General features: G+C 46.4%; 1 protein-coding gene across 1 annotated transcript; it reads left to right on the top strand.

The window, feature by feature from the left end:
- The first annotated feature begins 3,307 nt into the window (after positions 1-3,307).
- LOC147731009 (uncharacterized) lies at positions 3,308-22,322 on the top strand. Its single transcript, XM_086954136.1, has 3 exons — positions 3,308-3,887; positions 17,728-17,874; positions 21,874-22,322. The coding sequence occupies exons 1-3, from the start codon at positions 3,308-3,310 to the stop codon at positions 22,320-22,322; spliced, it is 1,176 nt and encodes a 391-aa protein (XP_086810262.1).
- The last annotated feature ends 1,120 nt before the right edge of the window (positions 22,323-23,442 follow it).

Below are 23,442 nucleotides of genomic sequence, written 5' to 3'. Positions count from 1 at the left end.
AATTATTTTCATTGTAAATCAAGACTGCATTGCAGAATTGATTGACCTATAAAATGAAAGCTGAATGAAATGACTATAGTTGTTTAAGGGCAGCTTGTAGTGTTTTTATACTCTCCGGCCCCTGCAATCGACTTACCTTCAGTGGGATTCCACATGGTTAGATCCTCAATTTCATGATACTCTTCATTGAAAATCATCTTATAACCCTCAATGATACACGCATAGCATGTCATCTTCAAAATGGTTTCAATATTTTTTCATGAAAATGCAAACTCTTCTAACAGCTTAGAAATGTCAGTGTGAAGAATACTCTGTGGACATCTTAACCAATGAATCTGCAAGCAATGTTTTCTTTTGTTAACTATACTCAAATGCCTATAAAATAATAGTTATAAATTGTATGAAAATATTTGTAAATATTCTGTTATGCTCTACAGCCCTCCACGGCCTTGTTAGCTCTCCCCAAAAATATTAAAAGTGAAATAAGAACACTTGAATTATACTCCTCATCTATATTTTGTGGTGGAGTAGGTGGAAAGAGAAGTGTATTGGGCTCATTTGCAAGTCATTAAAGCATGGTTGTCAATTAAGGCAGCAGCTTGCACCTATAGCATTTTGGTGAATTTGCATCCGTGCATCTAAGCTTGGGACGTGTGTCACAAAGATGAAGCCTAAAGTAGTATGTGAGTCTACCAATTATAGAACATAGTAGTGAGAGCTTCCCCTGGATTAGACCAATGTGGAAGCACTCTCTAGGTGTAAAAAACCTCAGCGCCAGAGTTACATTAAGGCCACTGTAAAGTTCTGCTTGTGAATATCGAGGAAAGATACCTAAAAGGGCACCAGGGGCCATGTCATAGAAAGTGTCCTGCGAGCACAACGATCATGTGTGCCCACTTTGTGCAACTCCAGGGCGCTTTGGTATTACAGAAGAATCCGCAGGCACTTGTGCGGTCCCTACTCTAATACAGATAGCTCTGGTGCATATATAGTGGCGGCACTAACTCAAGATGGTGATCCCTCATTTGCATGGGGGCATGGCCCCATGCAAAAGAGGAAATCTCTTTGCCTCTGCGCCCGTGCATACTATGGGTGCAGGCGCAAAGACAAAGAAGCTGTCAATAGGTGGACTGACAGTGTGCCACAAAAAAGTGAAGCACTGTCACTGCGCCCCCTGATGGCAGCCCTCTGGAAGGGACCACAGGGGTTCTTTAGACTCCCACACATCACCTTGCAGGTGAATACAGTCACTCACTGCACACGCCTGCAAGGGATCTCTCCCCCATGGGAAAAAAAGTGCAGGCAAGTTGCCTCCTGTACAGTGAAATACGGAGCAGCTTTGAAGCATCTGCTCCATATTTCACTTCAATGCACTGCCCTCAGGGCAGCACAAGTTCACAGCACCCTTTAGGGCAGCACATTCAACATAATAAGCTAAACTTTCCCTGTTTGCACACAGCACACCTTTATGAAGGTACGCTGTGGCACAAACAGGGAAAGTGCACCCTATATGTAATAGGGTGCCAGATGGAATGTGATGTCTAAGGGAAGGGACTGCCAAAACCTCTAACATCATTTATGATGAGAGATCATCATTTCATTACACCCCCGAGATTGAATCGGGCGGATCGCTTATTTTACCAGTGCTCTTTTAAAAACTGTATTCTCCCTTGTGTCCGACCCCTTTTTTAAAATTACCCCTCGCTGCTTTGCACTATTGCACTTTGGACCACTCGCTTTCTTGAAAGACTTAATTTTCTTGAAAGACATAATTTTACCTGGGGAATTGGCACTATAGCGTGAGGACTTCTACTTCCCTCTTCCCACGATCCCAAGGTGCTCGGCAGGGCTGGTGAAGCCCCGGGTCCCGGATTACGTGGCGGCCATCTTTGGTTGGGCTGTAGTTGCCAGTATAAAAGGGGAGGCGGGAGCCAAAACGCGAGAGATCATCATTTCATTACACCCCCGAGATTGAATCGGGCGGATCGCTTATTTTACCAGTGCTCTTTTAAAAACTGTATTCTCCCTTGTGTCCGACCCCTTTTTTAAAATTACCCCTCGCTGCTTTGCACTATTGCACTTTGGACCACTCGCTTTCTTGAAAGACTTAATTTTCTTGAAAGACATAATTTTACCTGGGGAATTGGCACTATAGCGTGAGGACTTCTACTTCCCTCTTCCCACGATCCCAAGGTGCTCGGCAGGGCTGGTGAAGCCCCGGGTCCCGGATTACGTGGCGGCCATCTTTGGTTGGGCTGTAGTTGCCAGTATAAAAACGGTCGGCCATGTCTCCGCGCAGCGGACGCGGTCAGCGGACGCGCCGGATCTGCGCCGGAGTCGTGCCAGAGTCCTGCCCGTCTGCGCCCGTCAGCGCACGGAAGGGCGCAGGGGCAGGGCCCCCCACCAAACGGATTACATACTCTGGTGAGGAAATCCGTCATCTGAATGGGGCCATGACATCTCTAGACCTGGCTACACTCACTCGTATTGAGGAACTGTCTATCCAGGCACCGCAGATAGGTAGATCCCGACCCCCCCCCGCATACTTTAAAGCTCGTCAGCCTAAACACTAGGTCGCTATGCTGTCATAGTCTCGAGATTTACACTCTACTACAGGGCGAAGACATTGACATCCTGACCTTGTCCGAGACCTGGATGGGGGATAACTCCCTACCAGACATCATAGCTGCTGTCCCTGAAAATTATGACATCCACTGGCAGAATCGCATAGGGAAGACCCGAGGGGGAGGGGTGGCAATAATTTTCAAGAAACATCTAGCAGTGACTAAAATACTGGCGGAGTCGGCGGATTTGGCCGACTTGCTGGCGATAAAAATTATGTTTGATAACATGTGTGTTACAGTTCTCACAGTCTATCGCCCTCCCAACGCAACCCCAGGTTTTAATGACTCCTTTATGACCTATGCCTTCGACATGTGCTCCAGATATAGAAACGTCATAGTTACAGGAGACTTCAATTTTCACTGGGACAAAGATAAGAAACACCCAGCGGCCAGCACCCTGCACCCTAGAGACAACCATGTCCTCTCTGGGATTCAGGCAGCTTGTAAACGCTCCCACCCATATAAAAGGCCACACCCTAGATCTGATATGGACCACAGATCTCAGGGTGGTACTAACTGAAATCCTCCCTTGTATGTGGTCAGACCACCACCTGATCTACTGTGACATTCCCCTGGATATCATACTCCCACGCCCAGCACCAAAAACCAGACTGACCCGCCAGTGGAAAAACGTAGACCAACACACACTGACTACATCACTCAGAGGAACTGTCCAGCCGATAATGCTTAATAAAGATGTAGATCAGGATTGTAAAGATATGATGGACTATTTGGTAAAGGCCATTGATCAGATAGCCCCTGAGAAACTTCAGACAAAAAACAGTGGGAAAAAGGGAGCCCCTTGGTTCACACCCGCCTTGAGGGACCAAAGGAAGGCCCTGCGCAATATAGAGAGAAACTGGAGGAGGAATAAGGATACAGCCACTTGTGAACAATACAAGATGGCGTTTCGTAGCTACAAAAAATCTATCCGGACAACTAAAGCCGCATACTATGAGGTCCGTATAAATAGGGCGAACAATGTTCAAAAGGAAACGTTTAAAATCCTGAAGGAACTAACAAAAAGAGCCCAGGATGCAGAAAGTAGCATAGACTGTGACACTTTCCAGAAATATTTTCTGGATAAGGTTGACACTATCATGCGCGAAATAAAAAGCATGGGGTGCAGCCTAATTGAGCAACATATCGCTCTAAACCCAACTGCCAGCTGCTTATCATCATTTCCCCCTATGGACTCACTAACCCTTGAATCACTGATGAGAAAGACAAAATCTGGCTCCTTAGCAGATCCATGCCCCCCAAGTATTTTTTGCTTGGCAGGTCCAATTCTAGAGGACCATATCCTAGCTACACTGAATAAATCCCTGAGTACTGGCAGGCTCCCCACTAGCTTCAAAGAAGCTCGTGTAAGACCGCTGCTAAAAAAAGTGGGGGCAGATCCCAATGCCTTAAAAAATTATCGACCCATATCCCAGCTGCCCTTCCTGTCCAAAGTACTCGAGCAACATGTACTAAAATCTATGTCAAGCTATCTGGAGTCTAACCATCTACTCCATGAGAGGCAGGCAGGCTTCCGTGCACACCACAGCACCGAGTTGGTCATGCTCTCGGTGCTGGACGAGCTCAGAAGGATGGCTGACAGTAAAAGACCGAGCGCCCTGATTTTGTTAGACCTATCAGCGGCGTTCGATACTGTCAGCCATTCCATTCTGTTGAATAGGCTGGCAGGGTTTGGGATTCAGGGTTTAGCCCTTCGGTGGCTGGAATCATTTCTATCTGGGAGAACCCAGAGAATCCAGATGGGAGATAGTGTATCAGGAGTGGGAAGGCTGACTTGTGGCGTCCCCCAGGGCTCAGCACTGTCCCCACTCCTGTTTAACATATATCTACAGCCCCTGATTAACACACTAGCGGGGATGGGCTGTCGGGTGTTTAACTATGCTGATGACACACAGCTGCTGCTGGGCATAGATGACACAGCACAAGCCCAGTCACACGCGCAGGACATACTTAGATATATGGTCCACTGGATGTCCACAAACCAGCTTAAAATTAACCCGGAAAAGACAGAGGTGCTGATAGTACCATCCAAGTGCTCCTCCTGGAGTGACATGTACTGGCCCCAGGAGCTGGGCCCAACCCCACAGCTAGCAGCCACGGTTAAAAGTCTGGGCATTAAATTGGACAGTGCCCTCTCAATGACCAACCAGGTTTCCACCGTGGTCGGCACTTGTACAGGTCTTCTAAGACAGTTGCGCAAACTAGTCCCTCTCCTCTCCCAGTCGATGCTACGCACAGTGGTCTCGGCCACCATAGTGTCAAGACTCGACTATGGCAATGCGCTCTACTTAGGCCTGCCAAAAATGCTAACAAAAAGACTTCAGGTAGTCCTAAACGACACCGCTAGACTTATTTTCAACCTTCCGCGGAGAACGCATGCCTCTCCACTAATAAAAAGTCTACACTGGCTGCCAATTGGACAGAGGTCCGTTTTTAAAAGCCTCTGTATAGCCCATAAAGCCATCTATGGGAAGGCCCCGACCTACATAAAGGAACGGATTGAGATATATAGACCGGAAAGAAATCTCAGGTCCTCTGATGCCAAACTCCTTGTATGTCCTCGTTTTAAGCTGGCCACAATGGGAGGGAGATCCTTTTCGGTTTTACTACCGAACCTTTGGAACGCCCTGCCTGAGACACTCCGAAAGGAGGGGAATCTACTCCGTTTCAGGAAAGCCTTGAAAACTAACTTGTTCAGAACAGCACTCAGCTTAGCTTAAGCACTCCACCCTTTTTCATTTCCCGGATGTTATGTTCGGTGGTCAAAGCGCCCTGAGACCTGTAGGTGACCCGGCGCTATATAAATCCACTATAACAATAACAATAACAACAATTTAGCCTAGTGCCTGGAAAATCTGCGTGCCGAAGCTGAGAGACCTCATTTCATCAAATTAACAGAGAGAAAGAGAGTAGGGGATTTAAGAGAGATGGTAAGGTACAAGAACATTCAGTCTTTATTAGCATGCAACCATAATATTGCAGTAAATTTATCAACAACCAATATATTCCTAAAATAGGTTATGCAGGTATATATAGATTTACTGTACTTAGCAACACATTTATGTGCCATGCTGATATATTTTTTATGTACTATCAGAAAGTGGTATTTTCAAATGATTTACATTCGCACTAGCCATCTGAATTGCAGAAGGGGTTATATAGTTCATTCCAAACTGCAATTAGGAGGGATTATGAAAGGGGCTATTTGGAAAGATATATCAGTGGTTTCTGACTGCAGTTATGATAGCAAGCCATGATAATTTACCAACACATCAATGGAGGTGGCCACTGGTAACTCATTTGTAAAGGGGAAGCTGTCCATGTTGCTTCCCCTGTAGGAATTGTGCATGCAGCCTCCTGGGGAGTAGGCAGTGGTCATATACAGGTCACCAACAGATGGTGTCCGTTCTCACTATGTGCAACCTGCCTGTTAGTACATTGGGCCCAATGTTTTGATTTGAGCATGGCGGCGGGTAGGAATTTTTGTTGGCTCTGTCATTAGGCAAATAGTTGTTTTCAGGAAATCTAGGTTCCTTGCTTAAAACCCGCTTACCAAGACTAAATCTTTTTGGAAATGCAGCAGTAGTTTAACTGAGCAGCCTAGCTTGTTATCCCTCCCTTGACAGTTGTTAGACATTGGGGGCCTCATTTATGAAAAGTGACGCATCGCTGCATGAAAACAGCGATGCGTCACTTTTCACTGCGCACTCCTTGCGACACCAATGATGCGTCATAATTAATGTATGACGCATCATGTCGCAAGGACTTACAGATACGTCAGTATTTCTGACGCATCTGTAAGCACAAAAGTGACGCATTGCTGGAGTGTGTCACAAAAGTGACGCAACTCCAGCAATGCGTCCTTTCACATGGGGAAAGCCCCATGTGAAAGGGCTTGCGTCAGTCTTACGCCTGCTGTGAGGCAGGCGCAAGATTTTGACGCAACAGCATCCTAATAGTGACGCAGTGAAATCTCATAGATTTCACTGCGTCACTATTACAAGGCTTTTTGCGGGGGAACGCCCCCTCTGCATACATTATACCTGACGCAGGTATAATGTGGCACAGGGGTTTAAAAAGTGACGCATCTACCTAGATGCGTCACTTTTTAAATATGGCGCAACAAGGCGCATTTTGTACGCCACTGGTGCGTCACAAAAAGTGACGCACCGGCGGCGCAAAACTGACGCAAGGCCTCATAAATAAGGGCCTGGGTTTCTGGTTGGCATAGGTATGCACCCTGTTCAAGCAGTAACCATAATCCTAGTCAGGGTAAGCCAGATACACATCCTAAATTAACCTGTGTTCACACTCTGGTAGCTTGGCATAGAGCAGTCAGACTTAACTTATGAGGCAATGTGTTAAGTATTGGTGCAGCACTTCAAACAGTAAAACAGCGAAAACACCACAGAAAGATGACACACCAGTTCAGATAAATTGCTTATTTTTTATGAAAAAAACAAGACCAAAATGACAAAATCCAATAAGTGTAACCAGAGTTAGGAATTTTTAAAGAAAAAAGGGTGATATAGTGCTTAAAAGCTTAAAGCACTAACAGGGGACATCTGATCGAGCTTGGCCGGTTTGCATCCAGTAGTTCAGGCCAACTGTGATAGAGCACAGGTCAGATACAGGAACCAGCTTTGACCCACTGAAACGTACCTGGGATGTCTATTCAATGGAGTTAAGATGCGAGAAGGAAAGAGGCTATGTGTCAGCGTTGAACCGCTGGATTAGAGGCTATGTGCTGTTGTCAAGCCTCGCAATTCGGAGATGTGTCTTTGTCGAGCCACAGGATGTAGGTAATGTGTCAGAAACTGGGGATGATGCGCTGTTCAGTTGGCAATGCAAGGTCCGTTCTGCATTAAGGGAGATGTGCCGGTTCTGATCAGCACAATGTCATCACTGTGTGTATTTTTAGTAATTGCAGCACTCTATTCCCACTTTCCAGGGCCCAGTAGAAGTCTTTGATGTCTTTGAGACTTGGAACAGGGGGTAAGGCAGCATGCTCTTGGATTTACCCTGGGTTCAAGTTAGATGGGTACTGTCCTTCCCCAGCAGGGCAGAGGGTAGAAAGCAGCAGGGCACTACAGCAGAAACGCAGTTCTTCCAGAGCAGCAGTCCAGAAGAGTCACAAAGAGGGGCTTTGAAGTGCACAGAGATCCTCTGTCCCAGCTATGGCTACAGACTCACTACAAGAGGGTTATGCAGCAGTTTGTGTGGGGACATACCCTATTTAGGTGTAAGTGTCAGCTCCTCCCTCCTATCCTGCCCAGGATAGCCCATCAGGATGTGAATGGCCACAAGTCCCCAGCTATCACCCACCCAAGATGTATATTGGAGGCAGGCTGCAGGCACACAGGGCTAAGAGCAGAAAAGTGTAATCGTTCTAAAAGTGGTATTTTTACAAGGGTAGTGATACATTCATCTTCACCAGAAAAGAGGATTTATCATTACCATTCGGGTGGTCTACAACATGTCAGATCTACTTCTTCTCAATCCAGGATTATAGCTTACAAGAGTAATGAGGATATCCCAATGTTAACCTATGAGAGGGGTAGACCTCACATTAGTGAAAAAAATTAATTTGGGTGTTTTTCACTACCAGGATATGCAAAACTTAATAGTAAATGTCCTACCTTTAGATTACACAGCACCCAGTCCTATAGGTTAACTAGGGCCTCCCTTTGGGGTGACCTATATACAAGCAAACAGGACTTTAAGGCTTGGCAAGGGGATTTAAATGGAAAATTGACATGGCAGTGTAAACAGCACAAACAGGATCTGTATTGGCAGACCTAAGACATGTTTAAAGTGCTAGATGTGTGGGTGGCAGAATCAGTACTGCAGGCCCACTAGTAGCATTTAATTTACTGGCCTTGGGCAGAGGTAGTGCACTCTACTAGGGACTTATAGAGAAATGAAATATGCTAATTGTGGATAAGCGGATCAAACCATGTTTTAGGGGAGACACACATGCACTTGTTGGCATTGGTAAAGTGCTCAGAATCCTAAGACCAACAAAATGAATTCAGCAAAATTGGAGACAAGCAGGCAAAACGCTTGGGGAAAGACCGCCCTAAGGCAGTCAAGTCTGACAGCAGTTGTATTGCATCACAACATTCATCGGCACCTAAAGAGTTCAGATACTGATTACTTGAATGAGGATAACAATACTCTGGTGAATTTTTGCATGTAACTACTCTCCAACTCCCCCTCCTGCTCAGGGCCCCATATCCCACCAAGCTAAACACAGTTAATGCTTAAATACTGGAAGCATATTTTTATGGCTGGTACACCCCCTACCCCTCTTCTAGCATTAAGTGGGCACCACTTTTTGGGTCCCCCCATCCAGGCATGCACAGTGTGGCGGGCACCATGGGGTGCCCACCACATGGTGTAGGCTTTTCCCCACCCACTCCTTTTTGCTATTGGAGCCTGTGTTCGTGTCTGTACACAGGCTCCCATAGAGTTCAATGGGAGTCAGAGTGAACTGAGTCCGTAAGCATGCGGCTGCATCAAACTGGCTTGTTTGGACTCCCGGAGCACGTTTCGCTTGGAAAGCCCTGCCGATCAGAGTTGTACGGAGGGCTTTCCTAGCGAGATTGTAATCGGACCCTTAATCATGGTTTTGTTCCCATGAATGTACCTGATCCTTTATTAATACAAAAAACAAGATTCAGTCATTTTTCAGTAAAATCATACATACGTTCTTGTTTTACAAGCAAAGCAGCTATGCAACATTAATAAGATTGGTTTCAGAGATCCCTCCTTTTTCATGTCTCCACTAGGAAGCATTCTCCCTAATGGACTGACTTTTGAAAAAACTGTTTGGAAATACCTCAACAGACACCAATTAATAAAGAACGCATAACAATCAACCTACAATCATTACATTCTCTGACAATATTGTCTTCAAACTGGGACATAAGGGTGGGGCTACAGTAGAGCAAGATAAAACACACTACCTAGGTATCTTAGGTTATTAGCAGAAGTAAACAGCCTCAATAAACTCTCTGGAGAACAACACTTACTCAATCAGACCCCCAAAACAAGAGTCTGAGTTCTTACTTATTAACAATGCCAGCAATCTATCCTTTTATAGTCTGTCCAGATACATAAGAACAGATCACCTGCACTAGGAAGACCTATTGTATTGGACATTGTCTCAATACTGGAGTCATTATCTTAGTTTGTTGATTTTTTATTTATCATCAGAAGTGGAGTTCATGCCCTCTTTGCTATAAGATTCTTACACACCCTTGACAATACTGAAGCACAGTAGTTTTGATCCTATTTGAAAGAGTTTGGTTAGCCTTGACATTGAGGCCTTGTACACTGGTATTCCACACCAACAAACACTGCATGCATTAAGACGGCTGCTACGTTCAGCTTAATGGACCTGCCATACAGCAGTCCAATTTGGGATCATTTGTGTTGAGTTAGCACTGACAATTTGTTTTTAACATTTTGAAGACTCAATCTACCTTTGGGTAGGTGTTACTTCGATTGGCAGTTCTTTGGCGCCTGGCCCAACAAGCCTGTGCAAGGGTCACTTGACACTAAATTATTTTTGAATTCTAGAGACAGAAATGTTAAGTTTTGAGAGTCATCATCCAAGATCACTCATGGAGAACCATACGTATGAATACATTTAAAGAAATAGGCAGAATAGTTGAAATGTAGAAACCTTCAAACAGCAAGCAGATGATCATACCACCAAAACAAATATCTTAAAAACTTGATTAAAAGAGCATCAAACATCAACTCAAAAATAATTTAGAATCCTTGGTAGAAACACATCATATTAAAACAATAATAAACTGCCATCAGAGAATTTGACAAGAAGTGCCCAGTACCCTGAAATACTTTTATTTGACTTTAGGAGAGAAAAAAGTATATATGACCAAGAAACTGACATTGACCTATACCCCCTAGCAAACCACAAACACAGACCATCCTTTGGAACTTGGCCCAACAGGTGACTTTTCATGTAGAGAATGTAATGTTTGTAACCAAACTAAACCAACTACCATGACTGATCTAGGAACAGAATCCTCATGAAAGCAACACAAACATACTAAATGAAACAACACAAATGTAGTGTATACATTTTTTATGCCTGTGTGACAGGCATTAAATAGGTGTGACACCAAAGAAAATAAAGCTAAGAACACAAGAACACAAAATTAGCATTTGTTGAGCACAAGTAAATGCCGAATTAGTCGCTAAATACAATACAAACATTTTCTAGTATACCTTGGTTTCCTTCACTTTAAATGCCTTAGAATTTTTCTGGGCCTAATTTGAAATATGTAAAATCCTTTAGCAATTCCAATAAGATCTTTTGGACCCTTTGTACATTTTCTGAAATTGCAATGTGTGCTCAACCTGCCCACTCTATCACAGTGAGCTTTCAATAGAAAGGCAGAGATTTAATTTCCCATGAGAACCGAGCCAGGCATCGTTATGGCTAGAAACATTATCATGCTGATGAAGTCCCCCTATCCTCACATCATTAGCATCCTGGACTTTCCTTTATAACACACAGCGTCTTGAAAGATTAATTTACAGTTAGTGTAGATAGGGCATTGGTAGGTAGAATGGCTAACTCCTCACTGTTCAAAACAGATGGGTGCCATGTTTGGAATTAGTTTGCATTGAATTAAATTTGTTAGGAGCCCAAGAACTTTAAAATATAGCACAACATTTAAAACATCATCAATACATTCATAGCCCTGGAGCATGGTGTGCTGATCAGCAATTGAGTTTATGACATATTTTGATATGAAGTTCTCATTAAATCTCCTATATTATGCAGAGATCAGAACAGTCTGTGGTTGTTATGAAATGGGGGTTTGATTGTAATGATGAATGTCTTTGACCATAACTGGCTAGTGGTTTGGTTGGAAACATGTAGATACTTTAGACAATTAAGGGTCTTGAAATCCTCGTTACGTCTTCCCTGTTTCAGATTTTAATCTTGTGACAGGAAGATGACAAGCCCAATGCGCACATCAACTACAAAATGTTATTATTGTTCAAACCCCTTAGGTGAAAAATCATCTTCACCTCAGAAAAGCCCTTCTCGGCAATAAGTAATCTGTTGATAACCATTTCATTTTTTAGAAGCACACCATGAGCACTGAGGCAAACACGAAGGGAATTACGTTTGCAATGTTTTTCCTGATTCTATAATCTAGCATCAAGCAATATACATACCAAACACAACCTTGAGGACCCGATTACAAGCAGTTTTGCTCCTTGCCAAAGAGTGCGGAGATATTGCACATAGTTTCTGAACAGTTTCTTAGTTACAGCAATGAAAGACATCACAAATTGGCTGTATTTCAAACTTAGTACCATTTTGTTTATTTGTTGTATGACAAAAGCATGCATGGCTGAACCATGCGTGCCTCTACAATGTGGCCCCAACAACAAATACGGCTAAACAACGCATTCATTTACCATGCATGTCTTTACCAAGCATGCCTTTACCACACAATTTCGTGGTAAAGGCTTGATTGGTAAAGAGACACGCGTGGTAAAGATCACACCCTAGCCCCTCTGCCGTGAGGCCTTAAACCTGGCCCCTTGTACTAAAAACGATCCTGACCCCAGACACACCCTTGAACTCTTATACTACCCCAGCTCTTAAAACTGTCTCTTCCTACCGGCCCTGAGCCTTAAACTTGTCCCATGTCCTATAAATGTCCCCAACCAAGCCCGCCCTGAACCCTAAAACTGCCATCAGCTTTAAAAACTCTACCTTCCTCCACTCACCGCTAATCCTCTGCCCCATGTCCTAAAAACAACCCCAACCCGAGCCCCACAACTTGAGCCTTGAAAACTGACACCCCACCCATGAAGTGACCCCGTCATCCCCATCTCCGAACCCCGGGGGCCTAAAACCTGGCCCCAATCCCCCTAAAAACAACCTGACTCCCCCTAAAACTTAATAATAAAACCCCACCCCATAAAAGTACCCACACACTCAAAACCCGGCCCCAGACCCATTTACCAGACTGCATCCCAGAGCTTCCTTTCCTGATCATTCTTCTTCCTGTGCCCAGCCATCTCCGCAACTAGTCCGCACATTGCCTTAACCACACATATGCGTAGTTAAGGCATGTGCGTGATATTGGCAAGCAGGGTTCTGCTTGTGGGGAAATGACAAGCATGGCTCACCCCACTTTGAAAAGGCTGTTTCCCGTTATAGTAAGCTCTGCAATAAATGGGGAATTTCTGAGGGTTATTTTAGTTCAAAACATTAATGTTGTCACTGACTATACTACATGTTCTGACCGACTTTTTCGGCCCTTCCTTGAGGGAAGGTGATTGGAGGTGACTTCAGTCTACTATCATTCTAGTGGAAGGATTAGAACCATAAATAGAACCTATTCACAAGGCATGCCGATATAATTCTGTACCCTTTTCCTTAGATCAGGGCTTATAAACTTATATTAGGGGATAGATTCATTAGTACTAGTGACAATCCGTCCTTTTGTAAGAGTGTTAGTATACCTTCAATGGAGTTATGCTTATTTCGGGCCTTGTAGGCCTCAAACGGGAGAGACTCCATCTTTCTTTCTGCCCCGGCAGCTTGAGATGCTTCTAGGTCAAATGTAATGTTTTAGTTATGAGGTGTTGTTCGCTTGGAGAGAACCGGCTCAGGCTGGCCCTTATCGAAAGACTGTATTTTTCTCCATTCCGAAGACACAACATCAGGCCGGCCGGCTGGGAACGTGTCCTTGGTACGGGGAGGTACAAGAATTTGGTGGGCGGCAGGTTACTTGCCGTAACTTTCCATGAAGGGACAAGCTTCCATATTAGTGAAAGCATGAAGCAGTGAATTAGTCAGTCTGTAGGCGGCAGCTAGCCGTTAGCATCAATGCCATTAATTATTTCAGGGCAGACAGTCGCCATTTTAAAGTCCGAGACAGATCGAGAAGCTGATACTCTCTTAGAAAGATTGAAGTTATTTTAGCTGGAGCAGCTGGCGAGCTTTGACCTTTAAGATCAGAGCATTCAGAGTGAAGTAGTTAGTTAAGAGAACGAATACCAGAGTGGCTGAAACTGAGTTATAAGATTGAAGCCGAGAAGTGAAGATGGCCCGTGATTGAGAGGAGAGAGGAGTAGTGCAGAACAGCCAGAGAGAAAGCAGCTGATGAGTAAGCATGGGCGGATTTTGCGGATTGCGAATCCGCGAATTTGCAGATTTACGAATTTGCGGGTTGCGAAAATCCGCAAAATCCGTGAATCCTCGCGGATTTTTTTTTTGTGTTCGCACGGGTTTCTGCAAGTTCGCGAGGGTTTTGTGCAATTCCGCAAATTGCGAACTTACTTGTCAGGTCGCCAGTTTTGCGAACTTGTTGTTTCTACGTGCCCAGCCTGTTTGCAAGCCTTTCTTCACCACTGCCACCCTCTGTCACCACTGGCACTCTCTTTGTTCACCCATGCCACCCTCTGGCTCACCCATGTCACCCTCTGTGTCATCACAGCACCCTCTGGTTCACCAGTGTACATTATTGGGGCAAAGCAAAGCACTGCCATCCTCTGTCAACACTGGCACTCTGGTTCACCCATGCCACCCTCTTGCTGGCACACCCATGCCACCCTCGGTGTCATCAGAGCACCCTCTGGTTGACCAGTGAGTGTACATTATTGTGGCAAAGCAAAGCACACCTGCTAAGTGCTTTAAGTTTTGCAAAATTAAATTACAATAACACCTGCCCTGCCCCAACTGACATTAATGAAGGCTGGCACCTGCTTATCTGCTCCCTTTCCTTTCCTTTTCCTGTTTGTTGCAATTTTTTTTTTTTTAACAGGAACTTAACCGAATTCTGGAGGGCCCCTTCAGGAAGCACTACAGGGAATGGTTGCAAATGATGAGGTTGAACTTTTGCACCTGGTCATAGCCTTTGCTTTTGCAAAAATCGTTTTTCTGTAATTTCGCGCTATTCGCGAGGAGCGACATCGTACGAAATCGACCGTAGAAGCCGCGAACTCATGCGAAATACCCCAAGGTCGAGTATGGGCGCCGCCATTTTGTTTGCGTGACGTATTTCCGTTTCCGCCCGCGAAGTGTAATCTCGCGGAATGAGCGCGTTGCGAATACATGTTCGCACGAGTTCGCGAGAGAAATCGCGTGCGAACTTACTTGCGCTCACGTGATCGGGCCGCCATCTTGTTTTTCATTCATTCCTGTGACTGGGCTAGGTGGTGTTTCTAATCCTCTCTATATTTCTGCCATCCTATGCTTGTTATAATATTTTTTGAATCTATTTAAATTATTATCTATCCCTCTAGTTTTCTAGCTTTATATTTTTGTGTTTTTTGCTACTTTTGTTTACTTTTCAACTACTTTTTTAAACTTTTATTTTCTTCTTCCCTAGTCTTATTCTTTTTCATTTTTTCTCCTTGTTCCTACCACCTGCCCAGACCATGGTGAAGACAGCAGTGAAGCTGCCCAAGACGGGCCCCGCAGCCCGTGCCCGGCTCCCGTGTGGCCGTTTAAGGGCGGAAATGGTGGTGCCCAGGGAGATCTTCAGCCCTGAGGAGGTGGGCTCACTGGTTTTCTATGTCCAGCGCCTTCTCCCCAGGACCATCGCGGCAGGCGGCAGGATCGCTGCTGGCTACACCAACTGCCAGGAGCGACGGAAGCGGTGGGAGCAGGTGCGCCGGGCCCTGTTTGACATCTCGGGGGTCCAGCGCACCTACAACCAGGTGACCCACCGCTGGACGGATATCCTGGACAGGGAGCGCGAACTGCTCGACCTGCTGGGAGTGGAGGTCCCCGGGCTTGGTGAGTAGTAGTAGCAATTTTTTCATCACTCTCTACTCTGTTTTTTCCCCTGCTCTGTGTGTTATATTGCAAATGTTTGTTTTAACTTTTTTATAAAGAGCAATAATGCTGCTGATTACATTGATAGTAGAGGTAAATCAATATTTCAAAATCTTCTGTGCATTTCAGGTGCACTGCTCTCCTTCTCTGTGGCGGTGCTATTTTGTGTTCATTTAATTGGGCTGAGTAATGTATGAGTGTACTTTACAGAACTGCGTAATGCTAGACACCAAGGGGCAGATTTACAATCCCCTTGCGCCACGTTTACGCTGCCTTACCTGACGCAACAGCGATGTAAACGTGGCGCATCCCTGCGAGTCATGTACAACGTGATGCATCTAGGGAGACGCGCCACGTTAAGGCCTGGGCCTGCGCCACAATGGGTGCGTCCCCACACAGGGGGGGTGAGGGGCGGTCAAGCAGCTGTGCGCCTCGCAAAAGTGCCTGCGTGAAATCTACAAGATTTAACGCAGACACTTCCGCAACGCTGCTACGTCAATTCTTTATGCCTGCTTGGTTGAAGCAGGCGTAAGGACTGATGCGGTATGTTGAGTATTGGGCAGCCCTGAGCAGTGCTAGAGTTGCATCGCGCCTGCGACGCGACTCTAGAGATGCGCCCCTCTTTTGTCACGAGATGCGTGACGCATCTGCCTACCCTTGCGCCAGGGTGTACCGCATTGTAATTGCGGCGCATCTGCCGTGACGCAAGGTTAGTTTTGTGTTACGCATTTGTTCTGGTGCACCTCTGGAGGTGTGCAGCCCAGAACTAGTAAGTATGCCCCTAAGTGTCAGATTTGCAATTACCTGCGCATCCCTGCAAAGTGTGCGGCACGCCAGCCCCACCCATGGTGCGCCGTATTTACAATGCGGCACACCATGGTCCCAAAACGTCACCGAAGCGTTTACGCATCGGTGCCGTAAAGGCTGCTCATTGATGGAGTTGCGTCGCAACGATGGCGCAGCTCCAGCAATGCTGCGTCAAGCCGTACGTCTGCTTCATGCAGGTGCAGGGTTTGAATGACGCATCATTTTCCTAAATGACTGATTCAAATTTTATATATTCCCCATAGCCACTTTTAGCATGCGTTCCTGCGCAGGAATGCCCTCCCTTGCGCTGGAACGCTCCCTTATGGCGCAGGGCTTTGAAATGGGATGCATCTCCCATATGCGTCACGTTGTTAATATACGCCACACCATGGCGCCTCTCTTGTTGTGGCGCTGCGTCACAAAAGTGACGCAAGAACGGAGCAAAAGAGCTGCAAGGGGCTTGTAAATCTGCCCCTAGAGTAGAGGCTCAGGTGCAGTCCTTCCTTTGTAGCCCTCTTTTTGGCTGAAATAGTTGGTTCTTGTTCTTTCTAAATGTTTGATTTGGTTGACAAGGACATCGACAAGCAGCAATCATCAATGTTTTCTGTTCTTTCTTTAATGTTGTATGTCAGGTCCCCCCAGGGGCAAGCGGACAGAAGTGGAACAGGAGGATGCTGTTGTGGCTCCAGAGGAGGAGGATGCAGGCCAGGGCGGCAAGTGCTCCTTTGCTGGCCCCAGTAAGTTTTCATTTAAATATAGAGGACCTACTGTTGTCCAAGCGTTCCTAATTTAATTTTTCCGAAATAGTGTTTCGATAGGAGCACAATCCATAATACTACTGTTGCAGGGACAATTCTCCACAAACCGAACTATGGACACTAAACACCAGAGTAATAAATTTTCAGAGTGGCGTGTTTGGCACACTGTATAAACCTGGTAGTGTCTGCGGCACGGACTCCTCCTTGCCAAAATTTGCAAAACCTTTCGCTCAGTCACTCTAGTCTGGAGGACCAAAAACCACAGAGTCTATTCAAGTTTAAAAGCTTTATTAAAAGTAAAAGTAAACACATATATTAAAATTAAGTTAGCTGGAAATGGAAAAGTGCTTGGTGCTGAGTTGATGAGTAATGGAACACATTTCTTGTGGTCGAGCCGAGCTTTCACCTGGTTTGAAGTTGATGTTGGTCTTGTCCTTAGAAGTCCAGCTTCTGTCTGTTCAGAGAAAAATGGTGTGTGTTAAAATTAAGCAAGCATTCATCAATTGTGACAAAAAAGTGCAGCAAGACAACAGCCTTCCGTGGAAGGAGGGACATTTTTACTTTAGACTACAGTAGACAGTCAATTACTTTTTCTGTTGTTTTCACGTTCCTTCATTCCTAGACCAAATACTAGTGAGTGGTGTAATCTAACATTCTTAAATCTACTTTGTAGGTGGAACATCTGGTGCAGGGGCCAGCTCGGATGTGGTGGTGGTGGTAGACTTTGGGTCCGAGGACAACTCTGGGGAGGAGGCGGCGGTGGCGCAAGTGCCCAAACAAGAGACTGTGAGGAAACAGATAGTGGTGGTGGAGTGGACAGGTAAGCTGGATCATGGTACTACCTGACTCTTAGATAGCATATGATGTGTATCTACAGAGAGTAGACGGTCACTGGATGAACTACGAAAATACTATGAAATGTTTCCGGGGGGGGGCGTGGGGGGGGCAACATCATCACCATCTCCTGAGTCCTGACATGATTGTATTTACAACAAGGGGTGGTGAGGGACAGAGTCTCTGAATTAAGCAGAAAGCTCTCACCCAGTCAAGAGATCAGGGCTAGATCCAACACCGTTTTTTAGCTCACTGCACCATCCCAGTTTCAGAACCTGGCTGTATGCAAATTAGTCTGTTCCTGTCCCAGTGCATGATGGGAACAGGGCAAACCAAACTACAAAAGCCAATTCTTACACTGGGAAGGAAACAAGCTCCCGGGGACCGGTTTCTGGCATTACAGCCGTCTTCGGCCCGGTTTGCTTGAATCCTGATGGTGCAATGAGCAAGGGTCTCACATCTGAGAATACCCTTCCACGCTTAGGGTGGACAAAAATATTTACAACAAGGGGTGGTGAGGGACAGAGTCTCTGAATTAAGCAGAAAGCTCTCACCCAGTCAAGAGATCAGGGCTAGATCCAACACCGTTTTTTAGCTCACTGCACCATCCCAGTTTCAGAACCTGGCTGTATGCAAATTAGTCTGTTCCTGTCCCAGTGCATGATGGGAACAGGGCAAACCAAACTACAAAAGCCAATTCTTACACTGGGAAGGAAACAAGCTCCCGGGGACCGGTTTCTGGCATTACAGCCGTCTTCGGCCCGGTTTGCTTGAATCCTGATGGTGCAATGAGCAAGGGTCTCACATCTGAGAATACCCTTCCACGCTTAGGGTGGACAAAAATATTTACAACAAGGGGTGGTGAGGGACAGAGTCTCTGAATTAAGCAGAAAGCTCTCACCCAGTCAAGAGATCAGGGCTAGATCCAACACCGTTTTTTAGCTCACTGCACCATCCCAGTTTCAGAACCTGGCTGTATGCAAATTAGTCTGTTCCTGTCCCAGTGCATGATGGGAACAGGGCAAACCAAACTACAAAAGCCAATTCTTACACTGGGAAGGAAACAAGCTCTCGGGGACCGGTTTCTGGCATTACAGCCGTCTTCGGCCCGGTTTGCTTGAATCCTGATGGTGCAATGAGCAAGGGTCTCACATCTGAGAATACCCTTCCACGCTTAGGGTGGACAATAATATTTACAACAAGGGGTGGTGAGGGACAGAGTCTCTGAATTAAGCAGAAAGCTCTCACCCAGTCAAGAGATCAGGGCTAGATCCAACACCGTTTTTTAGCTCACTGCACTATCCCAGTTTCAGAACCTGGCTGTATGCAAATTAGTCTGTTCCTGTCCCAGTGCATGATGGGAACAGGGCAAAACAAACTACAAAAGCCAATTCTTACACTGGGAAGGAAACAAGCTCCCGGGGACCGGTTTCTGGCATTACAGCCGTCTTCGGCCCGGTTTGCTTGAATCCTGATGGTGCAATGAGCAAGGGTCTCACATCTGAGAATACCCTTCCACGCTTAGGGTGGACAAAAATATTTACAACAAGGGGTGGTGAGGGACAGAGTCTCTGAATTAAGCAGAAAGCTCTCACCCAGTCAAGAGATCAGGGCTAGATCCAACACCGTTTTTTAGCTCACTGCACCATCCCAGTTTCAGAACCTGGCTGTATGCAAATTAGTCTGTTCCTGTCCCAGTGCATGATGGGAACAGGGCAAACCAAACTACAAAAGCCAATTCTTACACTGGGAAGGAAACAAGCTCCCGGGGACCGGTTTCTGGCATTACAGCCGTCTTCGGCCCGGTTTGCTTGAATCCTGATGGTGCAATGAGCAAGGGTCCCTTTCTCACTGCTCCATCAGGATTCAAGCAAGCCGGGCCGAAGAAGGCTGAAATGCCAGAAACCGGTCCCCGGTAGCTTGTCTCCTTTCTGGTGAAGAATTGGCTTGGTAGTTTAGTCTGCCCTGTTCCCATGATGCACTGGGCCAGGGACAGACTGATTTGCATATAGCCAGGTTCTGAGCTGGGATGGGGCAGTGAGATAAATAACGGTGATGGATCAAGCCCTGATCTTTGGACTGGGTAAGAGTGGTCTGTTTAACTCAGACACTCTGTTCATCACCACCCCCTTTTCTAAATCGTTTTTGGCCACTATAGGTGTGGCAGGGTATACTCAGACATGAGTCCCTTTCTCACTGCTCCATCAGGATTCAAGCAAGCCGGGCCGAAGAAGGCTGAAATGCCAGAAACCGGTCCCCGGTAGCTTGTCTCCTTTCTGGTGAAGAATTGGCTTGGTAGTTTAGTCTGCCCTGTTCCCATGATGCACTGGGCCAGGGACAGACTGATTTGCATATAGCCAGGTTCTGAGCTGGGATGGGGCAGTGAGATAAATAACGGTGATGGATCAAGCCCTGATCTTTGGACTGGGTAAGAGTGGTCTGTTTAACTCAGACACTCTGTTCATCACCACCCCCTTTTCTAAATCGTTTTTGGCCACTATAGGTGTGGCAGGGTATACTCAGACATGAGTCCCTTTCTCACTGCTCCATCAGGATTCAAGCAAGCCGGGCCGAAGAAGGCTGAAATGCCAGAAACCGGTCCCCGGTAGCTTGTCTCCTTTCTGGTGAAGAATTGGCTTGGTAGTTTAGTCTGCCCTGTTCCCATGATGCACTGGGCCAGGGACAGACTGATTTGCATATAGCCAGGTTCTGAGCTGGGATGGGGCAGTGAGATAAATAACGGTGATGGATCAAGCCCTGCTCTTTGGACTGGGTAAGAGTGGTCTGTTTAACTCAGACACTCTGTTCATCACCACCCCCTTTTCTAAATCATCCTGACATGATTGAGCACAAGTATTACATACATTTTTTTTAAATCTAACACGACATAGAGTTTAAATAAACAAAGAACCCCATAGGGGGAAGAGAAAAATCTTGTGCAGCACCACAGCAGACGACCTGGCAACTACATTAAAACAGGGAAAAACAAAAAATGCCAGAAAAAAACAATTCAATCTAAATCAGGAGGATCTGGTATAGAGCATGGGTCCTCACAAACTTTCTCTCGGGGCCAAATTGACAGTGTGGTTTGAGGCCAAGGGCCGCATCGAAGGGGGCAGGGTCAGTGGGGGAGGGGGTTGGATCTAGAGCAACAAAAAAAACTATGACCATGAGGTTGAACTCATGCCCCTGCAGCGGATGCCTTCGTCCACTGAGCCACCAGACCTGGCATACACATTACACACATTTTTTTTTCTCTCTCTCTCTGTCTCTCTCCCTCCCTCTCTCTCTGTCTCCCTCCCTCTCTCTCTGTCTCTCTCTCTCTCTGTCTCCCTCCCTCTCTCTCTGTCTCCCTCCCTCTCTCTCTGTCTCCCTCCCTCTCTCTCTGTCTCCCTCCCTCTCTCTCTGTCTCCCTCCCTCTCTCTGTTTCCCTCCCTCTCTCTCTCCGTCTCCCTCCCTCTCTGCCTGTCTCCCTCTCTTGCTCTCTCTTCCCCTCTCTCTCTCTCCCTCTGTCTCACTCACTCTGTCCGTCTCCCTCTCTCTCTGTCTCCCTCCGTCTCTCTGTCTCCCTCTGCCTCCGTCTCTCTGTCTCCCTCTGTCTCCGTCTCTCTGTCTCCCTCTCTGTCTCCCTCCCTCCGTCCGTCACCCTCAGTCTCAATCCCTCTCTCTCTCTCCCTCGCCATCTCCCTCTCTATCTCTCTGTCCCTGTCTCTGCCTCTATCTGTCTGTCGGTTCCAGCCTGCTGTAATTACCATATTGTAATTTGTCACTGGGCCAGCACTGGATGGACCTGCAATCCGAGGGGGGGCAAGCGCCCCCCCCTTGCCATTCCCTGCGGACGCCCATGATACTGGCCTCAATAGTTTTGTACTGCGCTGGCTAGTTGCTAGTTGTACTGTGACACAACTTTCTGCTGAATCATTTTGTGTTAATCATATTCTTAAAGAGCATTGGTTACAGATTATGTCTTTCTTTCTTCATATAGTTGGTAATACTAAAACATCAAAACCATCAAGGAGTATGAAGACTCTACTGGCCCGGCAACGGAGGCTGGATGCTACTGTTGCCCAATATCGGCGGCTGGTAGAACTGGAGGGGGAGGACACGCAGTCCAGTACATCAAATGAGACACCTGCATCCTCCTCTGTGACCCCACGTTCTGCCGGCCAGCGCAGTGCTCCGGCGATACGGAGCCGGGCTGGCAGACGCCACCGCCGAGCAGCAAAGGCTGCCCCTCACAGTACTCTAAAGGCTCGCTTGCGCAGTGCAATGCACAGAGTGTCCGACCTGGAGGCGGAGGTCCGGAAATTAAAAGAATACCAAAATCTGTTGGAGGGCCTCCGCCTAGACCACGCCATCCTCCGGGAGCAGTATGATGCCCTGGCCCTAAGGCATGATGCCCTGGAGGCCAAAGTCAACACCATGCATCCCTAGAGTGTCCCTTGCCCCTTTTTTATAGACTTTTGGGGGGTAGGAATGGGAGTTGGGGTTTTTGGGGACTTTTGAAGGACTATTTAAAAATTATTTGTTGGGGTTAGGGAGGGTCTTGCGGGAGATTATTTTGTTAGGGATATAAAAATATACTTTTTCAAACTTAATCTGAGCATAACTGTTTTTTACTACTTTTGAGCCTGGTGGGTGGTGGTTTTGCAGTAAGTTTGTTCCCGGCGTGGATTTTCTGCAAAGCAAAAGCAATCAACATTCGAAATGTGCCAGCGGGGCTCACAGACCCCAAAACCCTAGAAGCCCCACAGACAGCACCCCTAAGACAGGCAAGCGAGCAATAATAACGCCTAAACGTTCACCTGTAATTGGCCAAATGTTTTCCAAAGTTAAATGCCTGTCACAGAGTTTCTTAAATCAAGAGTCCTAGGAGTTTACTAGTAGTACCACTGTCACTCACTCGCCTCTCCTCCTAATACTCCGTCCATTATACTACGTCCCATCCAAACGCTTCTCTTACCTGTAATTTGTGTTTGAGGGCTGTCTCCACCTGGAATTCACAGTGTCCTAAAGCGTTCTGCAGCAGGGCCCCAACTGGAGTTTCCCGGCGTGGATTTTCTGCAAAGCAAAAGCAATCAACATTCGAAATGTGCCAGCGGGGCTCACAGACCCCAAAACCCTAGAAGCCCCACAGACAGCACCCCTAAGACAGGCAAGCGAGCAATAATAACGCCTAAACGTTCACCTGTAATTGGCCAAATGTTTTCCAAAGTTAAATGCCTGTCACAGAGTTTCTTAAATCAAGAGTCCTAGGAGTTTACTAGTAGTACCACTGTCACTCACTCGCCTCTCCTCCTAATACTCCGTCCATTATACTACCTCCCATCCAAACGCTTATCTTACCTGTAATTTGTGTTTGAGGGCTGTCTCCACCTGGAATTCACAGTGTCCTAAAGCGTTCTGCAGCAGGGCCCGAACTGGAGTTTCCCGGCGTGGATTTTCTGCAAAGCAAAAGCAATCAACATTCGAAATGTGCCAGCGGGGCTCACAGACCCCAAAACCCTAGAAGCCCCACAGACAGCACCCCTAAGACAGGCAAGCGAGCAATAAT

This window comes from Lissotriton vulgaris, chromosome 2_1, assembly GCF_964263255.1.
Source record: "Lissotriton vulgaris chromosome 2_1, aLisVul1.2, whole genome shotgun sequence".
Lineage (NCBI taxonomy): Eukaryota > Metazoa > Chordata > Amphibia > Caudata > Salamandridae > Lissotriton > Lissotriton vulgaris.
This window is presented reverse-complemented; position numbering and strand designations above follow the sequence as displayed.

Excerpts from the sequence above, each read along its gene's own strand:
- LOC147731009 (XM_086954136.1), top strand. The coding sequence starts at position 3,308 with ATGCTTAATAAAGATGTAGATCAGGATTGTAAAGATATGATGGACTAT. Across the intron at positions 3,888-17,727 it reads AGCAGATCCATGCCCCCCAA|GTGGAACATCTGGTGCAGGG; the intron begins GTATTTTTTGCT and ends TCTACTTTGTAG. Across the intron at positions 17,875-21,873 it reads AGTGGTGGTGGAGTGGACAG|TTGGTAATACTAAAACATCA; the intron begins GTAAGCTGGATC and ends TTCTTCATATAG.